Below are 16,828 nucleotides of genomic sequence, written 5' to 3' on the forward strand. Positions count from 1 at the left end.
TTGGATTTTTGGGGGGTGGTGTGGGGTGTTGGTGGTTTTGGGGTGTGGGGGGTTGTTGGTGTTGGGGGTGGGTTTTGTTAGGGTGGGGGGGGTTTTTGTGAGTTGGATTTGTGCGGTGCGACGAGGGCAGAAATATTCACAGCAAATATGGAGTGAGGGATGATGTTTGTGGGTGGGAAATATCATGGTTGATAGAGGGATTTCGACGAGTGGATAGGAGAGTAGCACCCATCGCGTGGGAGCGCATGCGTGGCAAAAATGGCATACGAAAGGATCATAAAATGTGATATGAAAGCACACACACACGCAGCATACAAAACACAAACATAAGGATGGTTCAATCCGTTCATAAGAGTGCATAATGCACACACGCAGGATATACGATGAATGCAAATAAAGATGAAAATGAAAAGAAGAAGAAAAGAAAATACAGTATTAAAACATAATAAAAATTAAGCTAGAAATAATATTCATTCAATAACCTAAAGAAATTTGACAGTAACTTGTGTATCTACATGGGACAAAGGATGACCACTTTTTTTTTTCAATAAACCTTCCAAAGCTGTTCGATGTACCGTAATCCGGGGTAAGATTGATCACTTTTTTCAATATTTTTCGATTATTTTTTCTGTTAAAGCGAATGTGGTATGTTTCATATTTTTAAAACCAGTACTCGACTCATTTGAACGTAAAACATGGTTGCAGAAATTAATTAGTCTACTTTAAATTTGATTTAAAATCGATTTCGTCTCTGTTCAAAATTTGATGCTTTGGGTTACATTGATCAGTCTCTATTTTGACGGTTTATCGAATTTCTTGATCATAAAGGATATAAAACACTTTCATAATATTTACGAATGCTAGTTTATCAATTTTATGTTGCTTTTAACGTTTTGTTTTAAAACATTTATAATTGAAAAAATGTCAATGATGTTGCATACATTTAGGGGCAAAAATTATAACAATTGCTAAATAATTTTAGCTTAAAAATACAAATGAAGTTTTGCCTTCACACATTCTCCTAGTCCCTCTCACTATTTCCACTTTTTTTTTTAGTTCAAAATTAACCATTTGATAGGGTTCCTATCCATTTTCCAATACGCGCTATCTCTTGGAAAATGTGGTTTTTTTTTTTAAATACAAAATTTATCATTAAATGAGTATAAAAATAGCACTATAACTATACAGATACAAAGAAAAAAAGTTGTTCTTTCACATTCAACAACCTGTTTGCTTGTAAATGCTTTTTGGCATCATCAGGAGAACTGTTTGTTTGCGAGCTTTGGAAAAATAGATATTTTAAGATTTTGAAATTACATTTTTTCTTACAGAAAAAAATTCAAATACAAACCACAACTTTGCCTATTTGATACTCAATTAATAGGCTTTCAAACGTAGAAAACAGTTTTCCAAAATTCAAACTAAAGGCTGAGTTATTGATGATAATGTGGAAAAAATTATTGTTGGTCAATGTTACCCCGGTGATCAATGTTACCCCGTTTTACGGTATCAATGTTTGGATTCAGATTGGTGGGTGGGAGCTAGGTTTTATTAAAATTGGAAAATAAGGGCCACCCTGATGTAAGTCTTCATTAAAATAGTAAATTTGGAATTTTCAGTTTTTTGCTAATTCGAGTCTAAATACTAGTTTTTTTTTTCAGTTTTTCCTGTAAACTGTTTAACCTGGAACGTTTTCAAAGTTTAAAAATCTCTTACCTTATTAAAACTGTGTCTATAATATTTGCCAAATTTCTACACAATCAAATTTCTCTAATGAACAAAATAAAGCTAGAAAAGTGCAAGTTTCAAGCACGTATTTGCAGATCTAGATAATAACCGCTAAAAAATCTACCAAACAAATAACTTCACTCACCCTGGTGGCCTCATTTCCAGTCGCCTTTTCTGCGTGGCCATAAGAGCATCCTTGGTAAGCGTCATTGCTGTTTTGTTGGAAGGCATGTTGATACTACTACTGCTGCCACTTCCGCTGACTCCGGAGGTGACGGAAATGCTACTCCCGGACCGACCACTACCGGTCCGGTGGCGCCGTACAGCTGCTCGATCGAGTCAGCGTGGGCCAGTTCTGAGTCTTCGTGTAACGTTGGCAAGGCGGAGGAACTATGTGAGATCAGCTCCGAGGCAGAGCTGCTGCTGGTCATTGAAGATATTGCACCACCGGAGGAAGACGGACCGGCTCCAATTGTCGGAATGCTGACACAGCTGGCACCCCCGCTGCCGCTTCCGCTTCCATTCGATTGCATATTCTGCACGTATTGTATGTACAACTCACTTTGCAGGAAATTTGGGTAGGTAGTCTTACTGATGATGGTAGCCACGTCCGCCTGCATCTGGTCGAAGATGTCCGGCGTTAGGATCATCTCATTCTTGAGGCCCGCCTTGATCATATTCCGCATCTGGTCGTCCACGTACAATCTCGAATCCTTGGGAGCTCGTTTTAAAAATTTCCAATAGATAGCTTTAATGAGCTGCATCACCCTTTCGGGATCCGTTTGTTGTTTGAGGCCCTCGCAAGCGAAGTAGAAATTGAGCCGGTTTGCGTGCTCTTCACCTTCGAGCTCCACAAACCGCTTGAAAAGTTCCGCTCCGTCGCCATCGTCCAGCAGATTCTGAAGTTTGTCAGCCCAGCGGTAGTAGCCCGGCGGCGACTCCCGGGATTTATCCGGTTGCAGAGTATCGGTCATCTGTGGAGAGAAATGCAGGTTTAGTTGAACGTCTCAGTTCTCAACTCAAAATGTTGAAAAATTATATTCTGAATATCACCTTAAATATTTCAATCCTGATTCGAAAAAATCAGAGTTCAAATTCAAAACCAAAATTCAAAACCAAATAAGATCTTATTCATTATCATCATATCAGCAGACTATAAGGCCAATCCTTGTAGATTAAGGTGGCAGCAAAATGGGTCATGTCGAATTTCATAAACCGACCATATACATTTTGAAGATTGGAAAAAACGGACCTGTTCAAAACTTCAAAGCGCATAAGCTTCCGCTTTTTTACCCTCACAAGTCCCCCCTTTGGTAAAAAATCGTAATTTTAGTTTTTATACAAAATGACTTAAAAATGTATGAATCGTCAATATCCAAAAAAGGTTAGGCAAAAAATCGACTTTCTAGGACTACGAAAAACAAAAAAGTCCCAGATAGTCGATTTCTAGACAATTTTTTTTCTACGTAGGGGAGATGAGGGCATAATGGCCATCTTAAGGAAAATGCTTATTTAACCAAAGAGAACAGCTGTAATATGTGAATTACATCATTGTTTCGTGTTCCGACACTCAAATAGTCTATTGTCTAATTGGATGAAACTTGAAAAAGTGGATAAAAACGTTTAAAAATGCATTTTGAAAATTTTTGCCGAAAGCTGAAAACCAGTCACTGTAGAGGCATAATGAGAAACCCCCCGAGGCAGTATGAGCACCATTAATAAAGGCAAGATGCCGGGGAATCAAGCAGCGAATTCGACTCGATGAAGTCAACTGAATAATAGAGCTACAGCTTAACTTGACGATTTGGCCTATTGGTAAGATGTCGGAGAGGTAATCAGTAGGCTCAAGTTCGATTCCTGGTGGAGGTGATTTTTTTTTTTCATTTATCATTCATGATCATGATTGCACTAAACGGTGAGGCGTAGATTCATCAAACAAAGTAATAACAAAATAATCTAGGTCTGTTTGTAGAATTCAAAGAATTACAACATGCTCATACATTATGTTTTTGGTGTTTTGTTTGACGGATGATGGTTTGATGCTATTAGCCGTATAATGTAACAATAAAAAAAATCAATCATGAATGGTATGTGCAAAAAAAAATCCCCTCGAACAGGAATCGAACTCGAGTCTACTGATTACTTCTCCGACACCTTACCAATAGGCCAAATCGACAGATGAAACAAGTCAAGCTGTAGCTCTATTATTCAGTTGACTTCATCGAGTTGAATTCGCTGCTAGATTCCCTGGCAGAAAACGCCCATTATGCCTTCATTGATAGTACTCTGTTCGCCTCCAGTGAACGAATTAAAGTAAAAACGCGTTTTATCTAAAATTGATTAAAGTGAAAAATCAAAAATTTTATGATGGTGAAAATTGAGAAACAATGTGTAGATCAATGTTGCAGTGCGTACATTTCAGTTCAAGATGATTTAAAGGTCATAAAAGCTTATTTTGGTGGTGCTCAAACATTATAATATTTTCGTCACTTGAGAGCCTAGCTGATTATTATTTAATATCTCTGTAAAGATGAAAAAGGATATATCTTTTTGGGTGAAAAATTAATACTATAGGTAGTACGAAACAAGTCCTTATGAAAATTTGTTTAAGAAAACACGTACTTATGTAGAAAAAAGGAGTGCTTATTATGCCCTGGGAGCTCGTTATGCCCTGGAAGCTCGTTATGCCCTCATCTCCCTTAACAAGAGGAGTGCATGAATTCTAAGTCAATTGGTATCAACATTAAAATTTAGATTTTCAGGATTTTCTTTGGTTCCCCTTTACGTGATTTTGTAGGTCAATTTTTTCCTTTTTTTTCGAGATAACACCAGATTTCACCGTTTTTATCCATTATTAGGACATTTGGCATCAAAGTTAAAATTTCGATTTTTTTCCTATTTCCTTTGGTTCCCCCTTTAGAGGGTCGAGAGGGTCAGTTTTTTGGGTCAATCCACCAAGTGTATATGGTTGGTTTTCACAATTCAATCATAAAATTTTTCCCATACATCTATTACCTTAGATATCGAGTTTTGGATTTATCACCGCGATTGTTTGTTCTTCGAAATTATCGACGTTTTTCGGTGAGTACCTTAGATATCTTATCTACACATCCGAAACTGGATCAAGACACTACTACGATTCATCTTGTTCTGCATTTAAAATTGTTTACAGTGAAAATTCAATATGGCTTAAATATAGTCAGAAAAACCTATTTTCGACAGATTGACCCTTGCCTAGAATAAGCTTGCCAAAATATGTTTTTGCACGTAATCTGGGCTATTTTATTTAAAAACCTGACCAAATCTGGGCATTGGTTCTCAATTTTTTTCCCTAAAATCTCGGGGCAAAAATCCAGGAGTTATCGAACATAACAAAAAATTGTAACATTATGTTTCAAACAAAATTACACCAGTAAATTTTAAGGCTTCCAAAAAATCTTTCATGTTCAATTTGATAGAACTTGCTCAAAATTGTTATTTATGAAACAAGTTGCAAAAAGTGTTTTATAATTCGATTATAATTTAGCTATTTTTCTGAAAATGATACTGATCAACATGGTTTTTATCCTGGCCGCTCAACGAATACAAATCTGGTTGAATTTACTTCATACTGTATCGAAACATGGAAAAAGAAATCCAAATCGACACGGTTTACACCGACCTTAAGGCTGCCTTTGTATCGAGTAAATCATCGCATCCTGTTAGCCAAGCTGAGTCGATTAGGGGCTACGCCTTCCTTCGTACAATGGATGAAATAATATTTGATGAATCGAAGGCTCAAAGTCTGAATTGGAAATACTGAATCTCAATCGTTCAGTAACGTCTCTGGTGTTCCACAAGGTAGCAACATGGGTCCACTTTTATTTGCAGTGTACTTCAATGATGTGCGCTTCGTGCTGCCCCCAAAATGCAGATTATTATATGCAGATGACTTGAAAATTTTTTTGGAAATCAATTCTGTTGAAGACTGCAAAAAAATTGCAACTCTTGATCAACATGTTTGTCATGTGGTGTCGAAGAAACTTGTTAACAGTAAGCACCACAAAATGCTCCGTTATATCGTTTACTCGTTGCAAGACGCCGTTGAACTGGTGCTATACTATTGAAAATTGCTGCTTGGAACGTGTGACATCAATCAAAGATCTTGGTGTCCTGCTAGACGCTAAAATGACATTTGTAAACCACTATGAAAGCACTATTGCTAAAGCAAACAGGAACTTAGGCTTCATCATGAGGATTGGTAAGGAGTTTAAAGATCCTTATTGTTTGAAAGTGCTGTTCTGCTCACTTGTGCGGTCACATCTCGAGAATTGCGTCATAGTTTGGTGCCTATTTGCTGCAAATTGGATAAACCGTTTTGAAGCCATTCAGAGGAAATTTACTCGTTTTGCTCTTCGTTTTCTGCCCTGGCAAAACCCATTGCAGCTACCACCATATCGATCCTGATGCGACTTATTAGGAATGCAAACTCTGGACCAGAGAAGGAATCTGCTGAAAACTATGTTCGTCGCAAAGATCTTACTGGGTGAAATCGACGCTCCTGCTATATTGGAAAAAATCAACCTGAATGTTATCCCGAGAACTCTTCGATCCAGAGAAACCACTGCGGTTAAACTTCCACCGAACGGGCTACGGACAATACGAACCAATCCGAGCAATGTGCTCAACTTTTAACGAATATTATGAATGCTTTGATTATAATCTATCATCTTCCGTTGTTCGTTCCCTACTTCTACATGAAATCTAAATGCCGGTTTACTTGTTTTTGATTTGTATAATATTAGTTAAATAGTTTTTAAGTTTTCATGTAGAACTCGTTGTCAGATGAATAAACAATAATAATAATAATAATAATAATAATAATAATAAAATCAGGACAATTCAGGACATTTTAAAGACCATTTTTAAAAAATCTGGACAATTCAAGCGTTTTTAAAAAATCAAGATGGTCCCTCGAAAATCCGGCCAAATCCTGGAAAATCAGGACACCTGGCACCTTTACACGGAATTGTGCGAACTTATGCAGTTTCTTTGAAAATTCTTCGTAATGGTAAGTATAATAGTAAGTATATGGTAAGCTGAATAATAAAGACAGGGTTAGCGATTTTATTCTTCCTTTTTCAGTTATGTTTTCGTCAGAAATTTGTTGTTATAAAAAATTATCTAAAGCTCTGCTAACTATTAATAAATAATATTTTGGGTGCGGCTCGCCTAAAAGATATTCAATTTAAATCACCCATTCCCTACAGCACCAATTCCAGGCATCACTAAACATTAAACAGCCATCTCGAAGAGGTTTTCCGGCGTTTTATCTGAAAATTTAAAATGACGGCCAAAATCGAATTGTGTGGTTTTTGCATTATTTCTTCGTTTTCCTTATCAATTAATCTTAAATTTTCAAAACCAATTCGTTCAAAACGCTCAGCTAATCGGAACTTTTGTCATGGAGAACAATAAGTGTGCGTAGAGGTCTTTTTTGCAGTTTTTTTTTGTCATTTTATTTTTCAATTTTCACAAAAACATTGATCATTTCATTCAGCCGTTTCCGCTGCGACTTTGCCTGCAGCTCCGAACTCAAGGTTGCCGAAATCACAGTAAAATCTATAATTTCACAAAATTTTGAGCCAATTTTCATCACAGAATCTGTGTCACAGAACACAGAATTTAAGAAATATTCACAGATATGACAGAATTTTAAAATTTTGGACGTCTTATTTAAAATATCTTTTTTTTTTGGCAATGTAAATTTTGGATTATTATCTTCAAATTGGCCGCCGACCGTGGCTTAGAGGATAGCGTTTCAGTCTTCTAAGCCAGAGGTCATGAGATTGAGTCTCGGTCACGGCATACATAGTACTATTTCTACAGGCTGGTGGTGTTAGCACTAGTAAGATGCTAGCCATCACATCCTTGAAAGATGTACGCTTTAGTCTTAAGTAGCATTTAGATCTCTTTAAAGAAGAATGAAGTTTCACTGATATCCTATATGTGTATGTTCGTTTTAAAACATGATTAAATTGGTAATGCTAATTGATTTTTCTTGAGTGAAATGTAAAATAGACGCAATTTGACATGACTTTTGAAAAAAATTTATAAAAAATGCTCTGATTGTTGTTCTAGATTTAGAGTGTCAAGTCGTTTGAGATGCCAAAACTGAAGTATCCGGCATACATCAAGTGCAGTAAGGTATCTGTTTTCGACACGGTACACTGAACCCAAAATCACACTTAAAATACACTTGACGTTTCACTTAAAAGTGGGAGTTCAGTGAATTTCTTCATTTCAAGTGGCTCATGTACATTTCACTTACCCGTCACTTTAAAGTTTAAAGTGACCGAATCAATGTTCACTATTAACTCATCACATAGGTTTCAAGTGACTTACACTTGGAAATCCGCTAAATGCCAACTTACTCCGGCGCTCACTTCAATTTCATTACATCCTCACTTAAAATTCACTTGACCCTTCACTTAATTATCAATTTCACTTGACTGGTCACTTAAAATTGAAATGAATGTACAGGTAGCGGATGTCAGCCATGTTGTGATAGATTTTTTTGATATGGAAACATATCAGAATTGTGTATCAGCTGCTAGGTGCAGAAAAAGAGTAATTTATAAGTTTCATAACAATTATATACTTCCAGAGCCCGAGAAAAATATCCGGTGAGGCGGGTAACAAGTCGTAGTGCAACTATTCGTCCGAATGGCCAAAATAGGAATCGGCAGAAGTTGTAACTTCTACAGAACAATTATGAATAAATTTGCCATGGTGGAAAATCTTTGTTGGATGTAAGTTGTAATATATCTCCAATAACCAAAATATTTCATTTTAATTTTTGTTTTTCTTTCTGTTTCCTTCAAAAATAGGTTCCGGAAATCCTTCCCGATGGTATTTTAATTCTGAAATTTTCAAGTACAGTGCAAATAAAAGTAAGTACGTATCATGAAAAAAAAAAGCCTCGAAACATTATTAATTTATTTTTTTATTATTCTCAGAAAAAATCCACCAAACTTTTGGGAAAAAATCGAAAAGTGGATGAATTTTTTGGTTCAAAACTTTGATTTGAACCCATCAATGAATTTATAAAAATTAATTTAGTTTTTCGAATTCGCAAATGAATAAATAATTATTTTGATTAAACGAAGTTTTTTAATCATTGATATTCCAAAATTTCATCTAAAAATCACTATTACTCAAAGATTTAAACGACCTGAGCATACATTTCATATTCAATTCAAGCTCACTTGGAATTCACTGCGTCACTCACTTAAAAATCACTTGACCAGTCACTTAAGTGAACATCACTTGACGGTCACTTAAAATTCACATGAATTCACAAATGGCCAAAATTCACTCCAGAGGTCACTTAAATTTTAAGTGAAAAGTATTTTCAGTGTGGACTGTAATAGTAGAACGCACACGTTTCAAAAAGGAGTACCGTAATCAGGGGTAAGATTGATCACTTTTTTCAATATTTTTCGATTATTTTTCCTGTTAAGGGGAATGTGGCATTTTTCATATCTTTAAATCCAGTACTGGACTCCTATGAACGTAAAACATGGTTGCAGAAATTTATTAGACTACCACTACTTTAGATTGATTTGATGCTTTGGGGTAACAGTGATTAGTCTATATTCTGGCGGTTTTAACGAGTTTTCTTGATCATAAAGAATACAAAACACCTTTATAATATTTACTAATGCTAGTTTATCAATTGCTAAGGCATTTCGGAACAAACTCAAATGAGATAAATTTAATCATGAAACTTTACAACATTGAACGCAACACTTTCGGTGGCTCAAAGATACTAAATTTGTAACGTTTGGTCCAAAGAATTCTGAGATATACAATGCCGAGATTCGGTGTTTCTTGGTTTAGAGTCCATGGGTGGCCAACATTTTCAACAGGCTGGCCTAATTTCTAAAATAAGATTAGGTGGCGGGCCAAAAAAAAATATTTGTTCTTGAGTATTCAAAAAAAAACAGATTTTGGAAAACGCTATAAACATATTTGCCTAGGTCACATCGAGTTAAGATTAAGCTTGCCAGATTGCCCGGATATTTAATACAAAATTTGGGAAAAGTCCGGTCCGTCTCGGATACCCGGATTTCATTGAAAAATGCTCGGATGCCAAATCGAACAAAAATAATCAAATTATATTGTAAATTTTTTTAGTTATGCATCCAAAAGGAGAATTTTCGAGTAAGTTTTACAGAACTAATCATGAAAGGTTTAGTTAGAGGAAGCCTATAAAACGATTTAAAATCTGCTGATTACTTTTGATAGACATTTTTTATCAAGTTTTTTCTTGCTTTTTATTTGCTATTGATGTTGCCTGGAGTTTTTGTCGACAATTTTGAAATCAATTGCCCGGATTATACTAGGTTTTAGATGAAAATAATCCGGATTTTTCCGGCCCAGATACGTCGTTTTTGTCCTCGCATATTTTTTTTTCAAATTTTGCTTCATTTGAAAAATAGTATGAATATTACGCAATACGAAATGAATTATTCTTATGTACTATGAACATCAATCTTTTCAAGACATTTAAAATCTCATCGGTTTATTCATCCCAGCAATGTCAAATGACGTGACTAAAATGGACATAAAGTCAATTTTATGGTCTCCAAATATTATAAAAATGACCGTCCGTTTTCCAAAGTTTTCAAGTTCACCGTTTCCTTAGAAAAATTTGCAAATTAAAAAAAACCGCACAATTGTATTATTGAAAAAATGGAGCCTTCACAAGCTTTTGACATTTGAAAGAATATTTTTTCCGACGAACTCTAGTTTCATATATCATAAATAATATTGATTTTTCAAAGTACGGACGTCAACCTCAACTCAATCCAACTTTTTCCAACGTTTTCAATATTGCGATTTGACAAGTGAATTTGGAAAGCTTTCTTCGAACAGGATAAATACGAAATTGAGTCTTTTTTTCATCACTGCACTTTTTTCAAGTCAAAATTTTGTTTAAAAACAGTCGTCCTTCTGAGAGATTTGTCAGTACCAAACCGGTTCTAGTCGAATTTTACTATCCAACTGTAAATTCTGTCTAGTTTATCTTTATTGATGTTCATGATGAATGCTGCCTTTATTGATGTTCATAAATACAGAGCAAGATGCCAATAAAAATATATTTAGATTTGGTTTAATTCTCCTAAATAAATCCTTTTCTGTTTAAGTTTAGCAAACAATAAAAAATTGGAAAAATTTACAGAGCAAATTTTTGATGTTTTATAATTATTGCAAAATTATTTAAAATTGCAAATGTTCGAAAAAATGTATGGAAAATGTCCAAACACAACAATTTAAAGGCGTGTTTTCTCGAAATTAGTTTTTGTACACAAGTCCTTTGGATTATATCACTTCGAAGAGATTTTCAGATCTTTGTTTTGAATTTAGTTAAAAAAGATTGAAATATATTTTTTTCAAATGATATGCGCAGACTAAGAAAACCGATCCATTCTTAGAACATGACTTTTCCAAAAAGAGCTTCGCGGGCCACAAAGGTTGATCGCGGGCCATATGTGGCCCGCGGGCCATGGTTTGTCCACCCATGGTTTAGACTTCTTCGCGGTCAAAAAAAAAACAACATCGTGGTACTTAATGTCGCCCAACAACAATTAAAATCTGGAAATGGACAGTGATGCTGCATAAACTAAGGGGTTAATTTTTTTAACACTACTAAATAATTAAATTTTAATTACAAAAAAAAAAGAATTTTGCCTACATTTAATTTTTTAGGCCCTCGCACTATTTCCCTTGAATTTAATCCTTCAAATTTTACCATTTTATAGAGTTTCTAGCTTTTTGTCCTAGACTGGCTTATTCTTGGAAAATGTCCCTTTTTTCAAATATCAAAAATTTACCTCTAAATACAACAAAAACTACACAAAAACTAAACATTTACTGAGGAAAAAAAGTTGAACTCTCACTTAAATCAACCTGCTGCTTCTAAATGCTTTGATTTCATTAGGAAGGATGATTATTTGCAAGCCTTCGAAAAAATAGATATTTCAAGATTTTGAAATTACATTTTTACTTACATTTGAAATTTTCAAAAACAAACCAAGGTTTTCCTAATTCGAAACTCAAATTGTAGGTTTTTAAACGTAGAAAAAAGTTTTAAATATTTTAACTTTAGACTTAGTTATTGATGATTATGTAGAAAAATTTCATGTTGATCAAAGTTACCCCGATGATCAATATTACCCCGTTTCACGGTAGCTTCACTGTTTTCGCAATAACAGAAAGAGTTTGACTGATAGAGATGTTGAATTTCTCCTAAACACTCATGACTAATCATGATAAGTGCTGCAGGAAGCAACTGACTTGCCAACTGAGCTATATCACAAGCCAGGTAAAACTATGAAAAATCGGCAAATTATTTCCGATTTTTTAATGCAAACGTTTTAGAAAATTGCAGACAATCTTTAGTAATTAAAAAAAATAAACCCGTATAATAAAAAAGGTCCTTAATAAAAAATAAAAAAATGCATCATCATGTTGATATGTTTCCGTAATGATGATCGATATGATAAAAAACATGTGAAGTTCCTTCAATATCCCTAAAATCTGGAAATTTTTTTTAAAAACTTCTTATACTCTTTATTGTAAGCTATTTTGTTTGGATCTATATATGTTCAGTTAGAATGCATACGGAAATTTGAACAATGTCGATTGCATCAATGGTGTCCGTACACCAATTTCGCCACATAGTGAAGGTATATTTTTGACGTAAGATTTTATCTGTAGCTGTTAAAATAAAAATACAACAAACTACACTGACCATAACACAATGCAATCTGGACTTGAAATCCCATAGTTTAGTAAATTTTAATTTTATATTTCATGTATCAAGGGACATGGATGTACCTTGTAAACTTTGGTATTAATTCTGAATAACACGGTGTATTACATAAAGAAAGGGTAGAAGTAGAAATAAAAAAAACGAATCCTACCTTTCGACGACTCTCCTCTCCTGGCACTGGCGGTCTAGGTCCACTGCAGGTAAGGTCATCAAATTTGTGTACCGGAGTTTGACTCATCGATGCAAAGCTGATGGCTGATAGGGGTATAAAAACTTACTTCATATACCCTCTCCTATCAACGGTCAGTCAGTCAGTCAGCTAGTCAGTGTTAACTATCGCTTTCGATAGAGTTTGGTTAAACTTAAAAACCAACAAGGAAGACCAGAAAGGTGCGCGTCCTTTGGTTGAGTTCCAGTATTTACTGTACAATTATTATTCTCGTCGTTCGGTTGCTGAAAAATTGATCAACGTCCGGAGGCTTCTCGTTACTTGCGGTTGGCGGCACATGCTGCCAGCTGTTTTTAAGTTGTGATGCGTATGGAAAGCTGTTACGTTGCTAATTAGATAAATGTAGTGCGGCGTCTGCGGTTTTTGCGATCGTTTAGGGGCTCCTTTTTACAGCGATGATGATGCCCAGCTGAAATGAAACATGAATGAATATGTTGTGGTTAAACTAGTCCGGTTGGCGATCGGTAGAGGTACAAGAAGGGTTCGATGGAATGGTTTTAAAGCATAGATTTATCAGAGTGGATATATACACGTTGAAGCACAATGGTGCTCTTTTGCCCTTGGCATTTTGTGTGCTCAGACTCATTGAAACGTCAATCATAAAAGCTGGCACATCTCATGGTTCATCTGATTTTTCTTAATTTCCTATATCGTATTGTTCTCCCCCTATCAACTGGATACGAGGGAAGATGCTACATAACTGTTCGCATGAGCTGCTGGGGTGAAAAATATTTGAAGAATTAACAAAAAATAGTTTCGTCAGTTTGTCAGTAGTTCGTCAGTTGCAGATATTTTTCTATAATATCTGTATCTCATTCTATAATCATTTTCCAAGGAGTTGCCATGTCAATCGCCTCTTCCCAGCTTTGTAGAACAAAACTTAGAAATGTAGAATGAAACTTAAACTTTTGAAAAATATGGAAAATAAGAAGGAACAAGTTCAAAATGGTCATAATGAGGCGTACGACAAAATACTTCAATACTTATCGAGACACCCACAGTATATAATGGTAGATTAATATTACTCAAAAAGCAAAAAAAAAACACAAAACAAGAAAAACCCAAACGAATATCCTGAGAACACCAAATTGTCGCCATGTGCTAGTCGAACGTCCAACAACGACCGCGACCCGAAGGACGTACGTTGGTTGTTCCCATTCATCAATTCAACTCCCCTTCTTTCAGGCAACGCAAGCAAGGACCGATGGATTTCACATTTTAAAATCGGTCGCTACTCGAGAAGCACTCTCCGGCGGAATACAATTGGTCCGTCGGCGTTGACGAATCGTGTGTCATTTCTTCGATGCGGTGACAGAAAATGGCTGCCACTGGGAGGGGTGTACTCTTGTTTCTAATGATATGGGATAATGATGTGTGGGTTACCGATTGTTGTTCGATTGCACGGTTGCAAGACAATCGAGTTCAAAGTAGACTCTTAATTCATTCAGAAATGGGACTGTTATGAATGCGTGTATCTTGAAAACCACTCGTTTGATCGTAAAACTTTCTGAGAAAAATTCATGGAATTCATGGAAATTTATTCTTGGTATTTCCCGTCGGTCGGCGCAATTTTTTAAAGTTATTCTTCATCATATCTGTATTTTAGGTGACTGCATCCTAATACTTCAACTTCCACTACTTTTTTGACTAAACATTGTTATTAGACAGAAACTGAGGACAATTTTGAGGCTTCAGCTGTTTTGAATTTTACAAGACTTGATTGATTGATTTATTTATAGAAGCTTGAAATATTTAGTTCATTCGCCTCTTACAAGACTTGATTGTTTTTGTGCCACTGAAATAGATTTTACTGGAATGTCAACTGACGAAATGTGACAAAAACATAGTGGAATCCAAGGCCGGATTAAAGGGGGGGCAAAAGGGGCAATTGCCCCGGGCCCCCCGGCTTAAGGGGGCCCCCCGAGAGGAAATAAGTTTTAACATTACCTTAATCATACTACTGCTAATCCATGAAAAGAAATCAAAACTAGAAAATCGGAATGAAAACTTGGAATATAAAAACTAAAAACGTGCAATAATATCTTGATTAGTTTTTGTCTTTAAAAAGCTAAGGGGGCCCCCTAGAGAAAGCAGTGAAGGAGCTCTCTCACATTTTGGGAGCTGAGAATATCAAAATCTTCTGGAAAAAACCGAATTCGATAAAAAAAATTAAGAATAATATGAGGCAACACCTCAAATTTTCATTTTTTATCGAGCTATATCAGTTTCGATATTCTGTAAAGAACAGGAAAAAAAGAAAAGACATCTCCTCATTTTCATTACATTCAATCGTCTTGCACAACAAATAATGTTTGTTGTTCCTTTTGTTTACAAGTTATGGTTTACTGCACTAAAATAACAGCTAAATTCGCTTTATGATAAACATTTCAGAATTATACCCGGGAAGTATCCGGGTTATTATCGCGTATTAGAATACCTTTCCTCTTTCAATCTTTATTATTGAAAATTTCATTGGTTAATAAATTCTAAACCCTTTTCCCTCTCTATTTTAAAAAGTAAAATATTTTTAATAAAAAACTGTAGTTGCTTAAATTGGACCAATCGACAGTATAGAGTTTCTTCATTGAATTTCCATCGAAATTTCTGTCTTAGACTTTTTTTTCTTTTTTTTCTTAGCGGCCCACCACACTCCCCCATACCAAAAAGCTCATTTGAGCCCCCTGGTAATGGACGCTAACTGTTCTCAGCATGTCTGGCAGCAAACAAGAAAATAACATTAAAAACTCAAACGCGGACAAACTTTAATCATGCTGAGAACGTAAAAAATATTATTTACTACGAGGAAGTATGAAAAAAGAGAATTTTACTCAATGAATCTCAGTGGAAGAATATTCCTTTGAAGAGATGTATTTTGATGATTAACAAATTAATTATTTATTTATAAGAATTGATAATAAAAAACTAAAACTAAATAATTAGAACTAAATTTACTGCTAAGAAAATTATCAAAAAAATAAAAATAAAAAAATGCTAAATTAGTGGTTGGTTATTGGTTTAGGTTTACTTTGAAGTATTGTATTAGTTTGACCTTAAAAATGTTTCTACTAGAGCTGTTTTTTATATCTCCTGGAGGGCTGTTGAACTTCGTAGGACCAATGAAAGAAATTCGACGTTGACTAAGACAGGTAGAGGCTGTGCTGCGCATAAGATGGTGAGATTGACGGGTATTATGAACTCTCCGGCCCGCATTAAATATCAAGTTTTGGTTATGGTTAGACGAGTGCAGATTATCGAATACGTAAACTACGGTTTGTAAATCGCACAGTTTAGAGAGAGGTAATATATTATGAGATCTATCGGAACAAAGTACATTGGTTGGGTAAAGACGGGGAAGATTATAGATTGTTTTAATGCATCGATTCTGGAGGGTTTGTAAACGGGAGAGGAGAGACAATGGTGCTCTACCCCAAACCGCTATCAAATAATATAGACGGGAGTGTATGAAGGCAAAATAGAATTTCAGTAAAACATGACGTGGAACAAATGCTTTTACTCTCCATAAAATACCGCTAAAAGATGATATTTGTTTTTGCAATTGATCAATGTGGAAGCGCCAAGAAAAAGTTTCGTCTAGAGTTATTCTCAAGTACTTGAAGTTTGTTACCTTTTCAATTATTGTAGAAGATAGTTTAGGATCGTTGTGTGGTTCGATTTTTTTCCGAGGAGAGTGAAAAATCATGTACTTTGTTTTAGCAAGATTCAAGGTCAGGAGGTTGGCGGAAAAAGACTTGAAATTTGTATTGGAACATTTTCAACTGACAAAATTTTATAATCTACTGAAGTGAAAATCATGAATTCAGCATATAATTTTCCAAATGATCATTCTCAAATTATCATAAAACGATCTGATAGTTGAGTTGCTAGTAGCATTAAGTGATTTTCTTAATATGATTATTTCTATGAACTTAATCTTATATTTTTCCAGATTCAATTCATTGGAATTTTCAAGTCTTGTGCTGTTTCTTCAGTTACTAAAGTTCAGTTTCAAGATTTTTCTAAATTTTTAAAATTCAGGATCTTTATTTACTCAT

The 16,828-nt window shown here is 35.1% G+C and overlaps 3 protein-coding genes across 4 annotated transcripts in view; 1 reads left to right on the forward strand and 2 right to left on the reverse strand.

The window, feature by feature from the left end:
* Positions 1–16,828, reverse strand: part of LOC129755884 (axin) — a 357,557-nt gene that overhangs the window by 306,269 nt on the left and 34,460 nt on the right. The gene's annotated exons all lie outside the window — the stretch shown is intronic.
* The window catches only part of LOC129755886 (homeobox protein goosecoid-like), a 370,053-nt gene that overhangs the window by 17,720 nt on the left and 335,505 nt on the right, over positions 1–16,828 (forward strand). The gene's annotated exons all lie outside the window — the stretch shown is intronic.
* Positions 502–16,828, reverse strand: part of LOC129755896 (axin-like) — a 50,829-nt gene continuing 34,502 nt past the window's right edge. For both annotated transcript variants that reach the window (XM_055752593.1, XM_055752594.1), the window contains exons 2-3: positions 12,699–13,185; positions 502–2,702 (exon numbers count right to left, since the gene is read on the reverse strand). In XM_055752593.1, coding sequence (XP_055608568.1) covers positions 1,935–2,702; positions 12,699–12,785 — 855 coding nt within the window. In that variant the 5' untranslated portion in view covers positions 12,786–13,185 and the 3' untranslated portion in view covers positions 502–1,934. The remainder of the gene's footprint in view (positions 2,703–12,698; positions 13,186–16,828) is intronic.

Source organism: Uranotaenia lowii, chromosome 3 (genome assembly GCF_029784155.1).
Source record: "Uranotaenia lowii strain MFRU-FL chromosome 3, ASM2978415v1, whole genome shotgun sequence".
Taxonomy (NCBI): Eukaryota; Metazoa; Arthropoda; class Insecta; order Diptera; family Culicidae; genus Uranotaenia; species Uranotaenia lowii.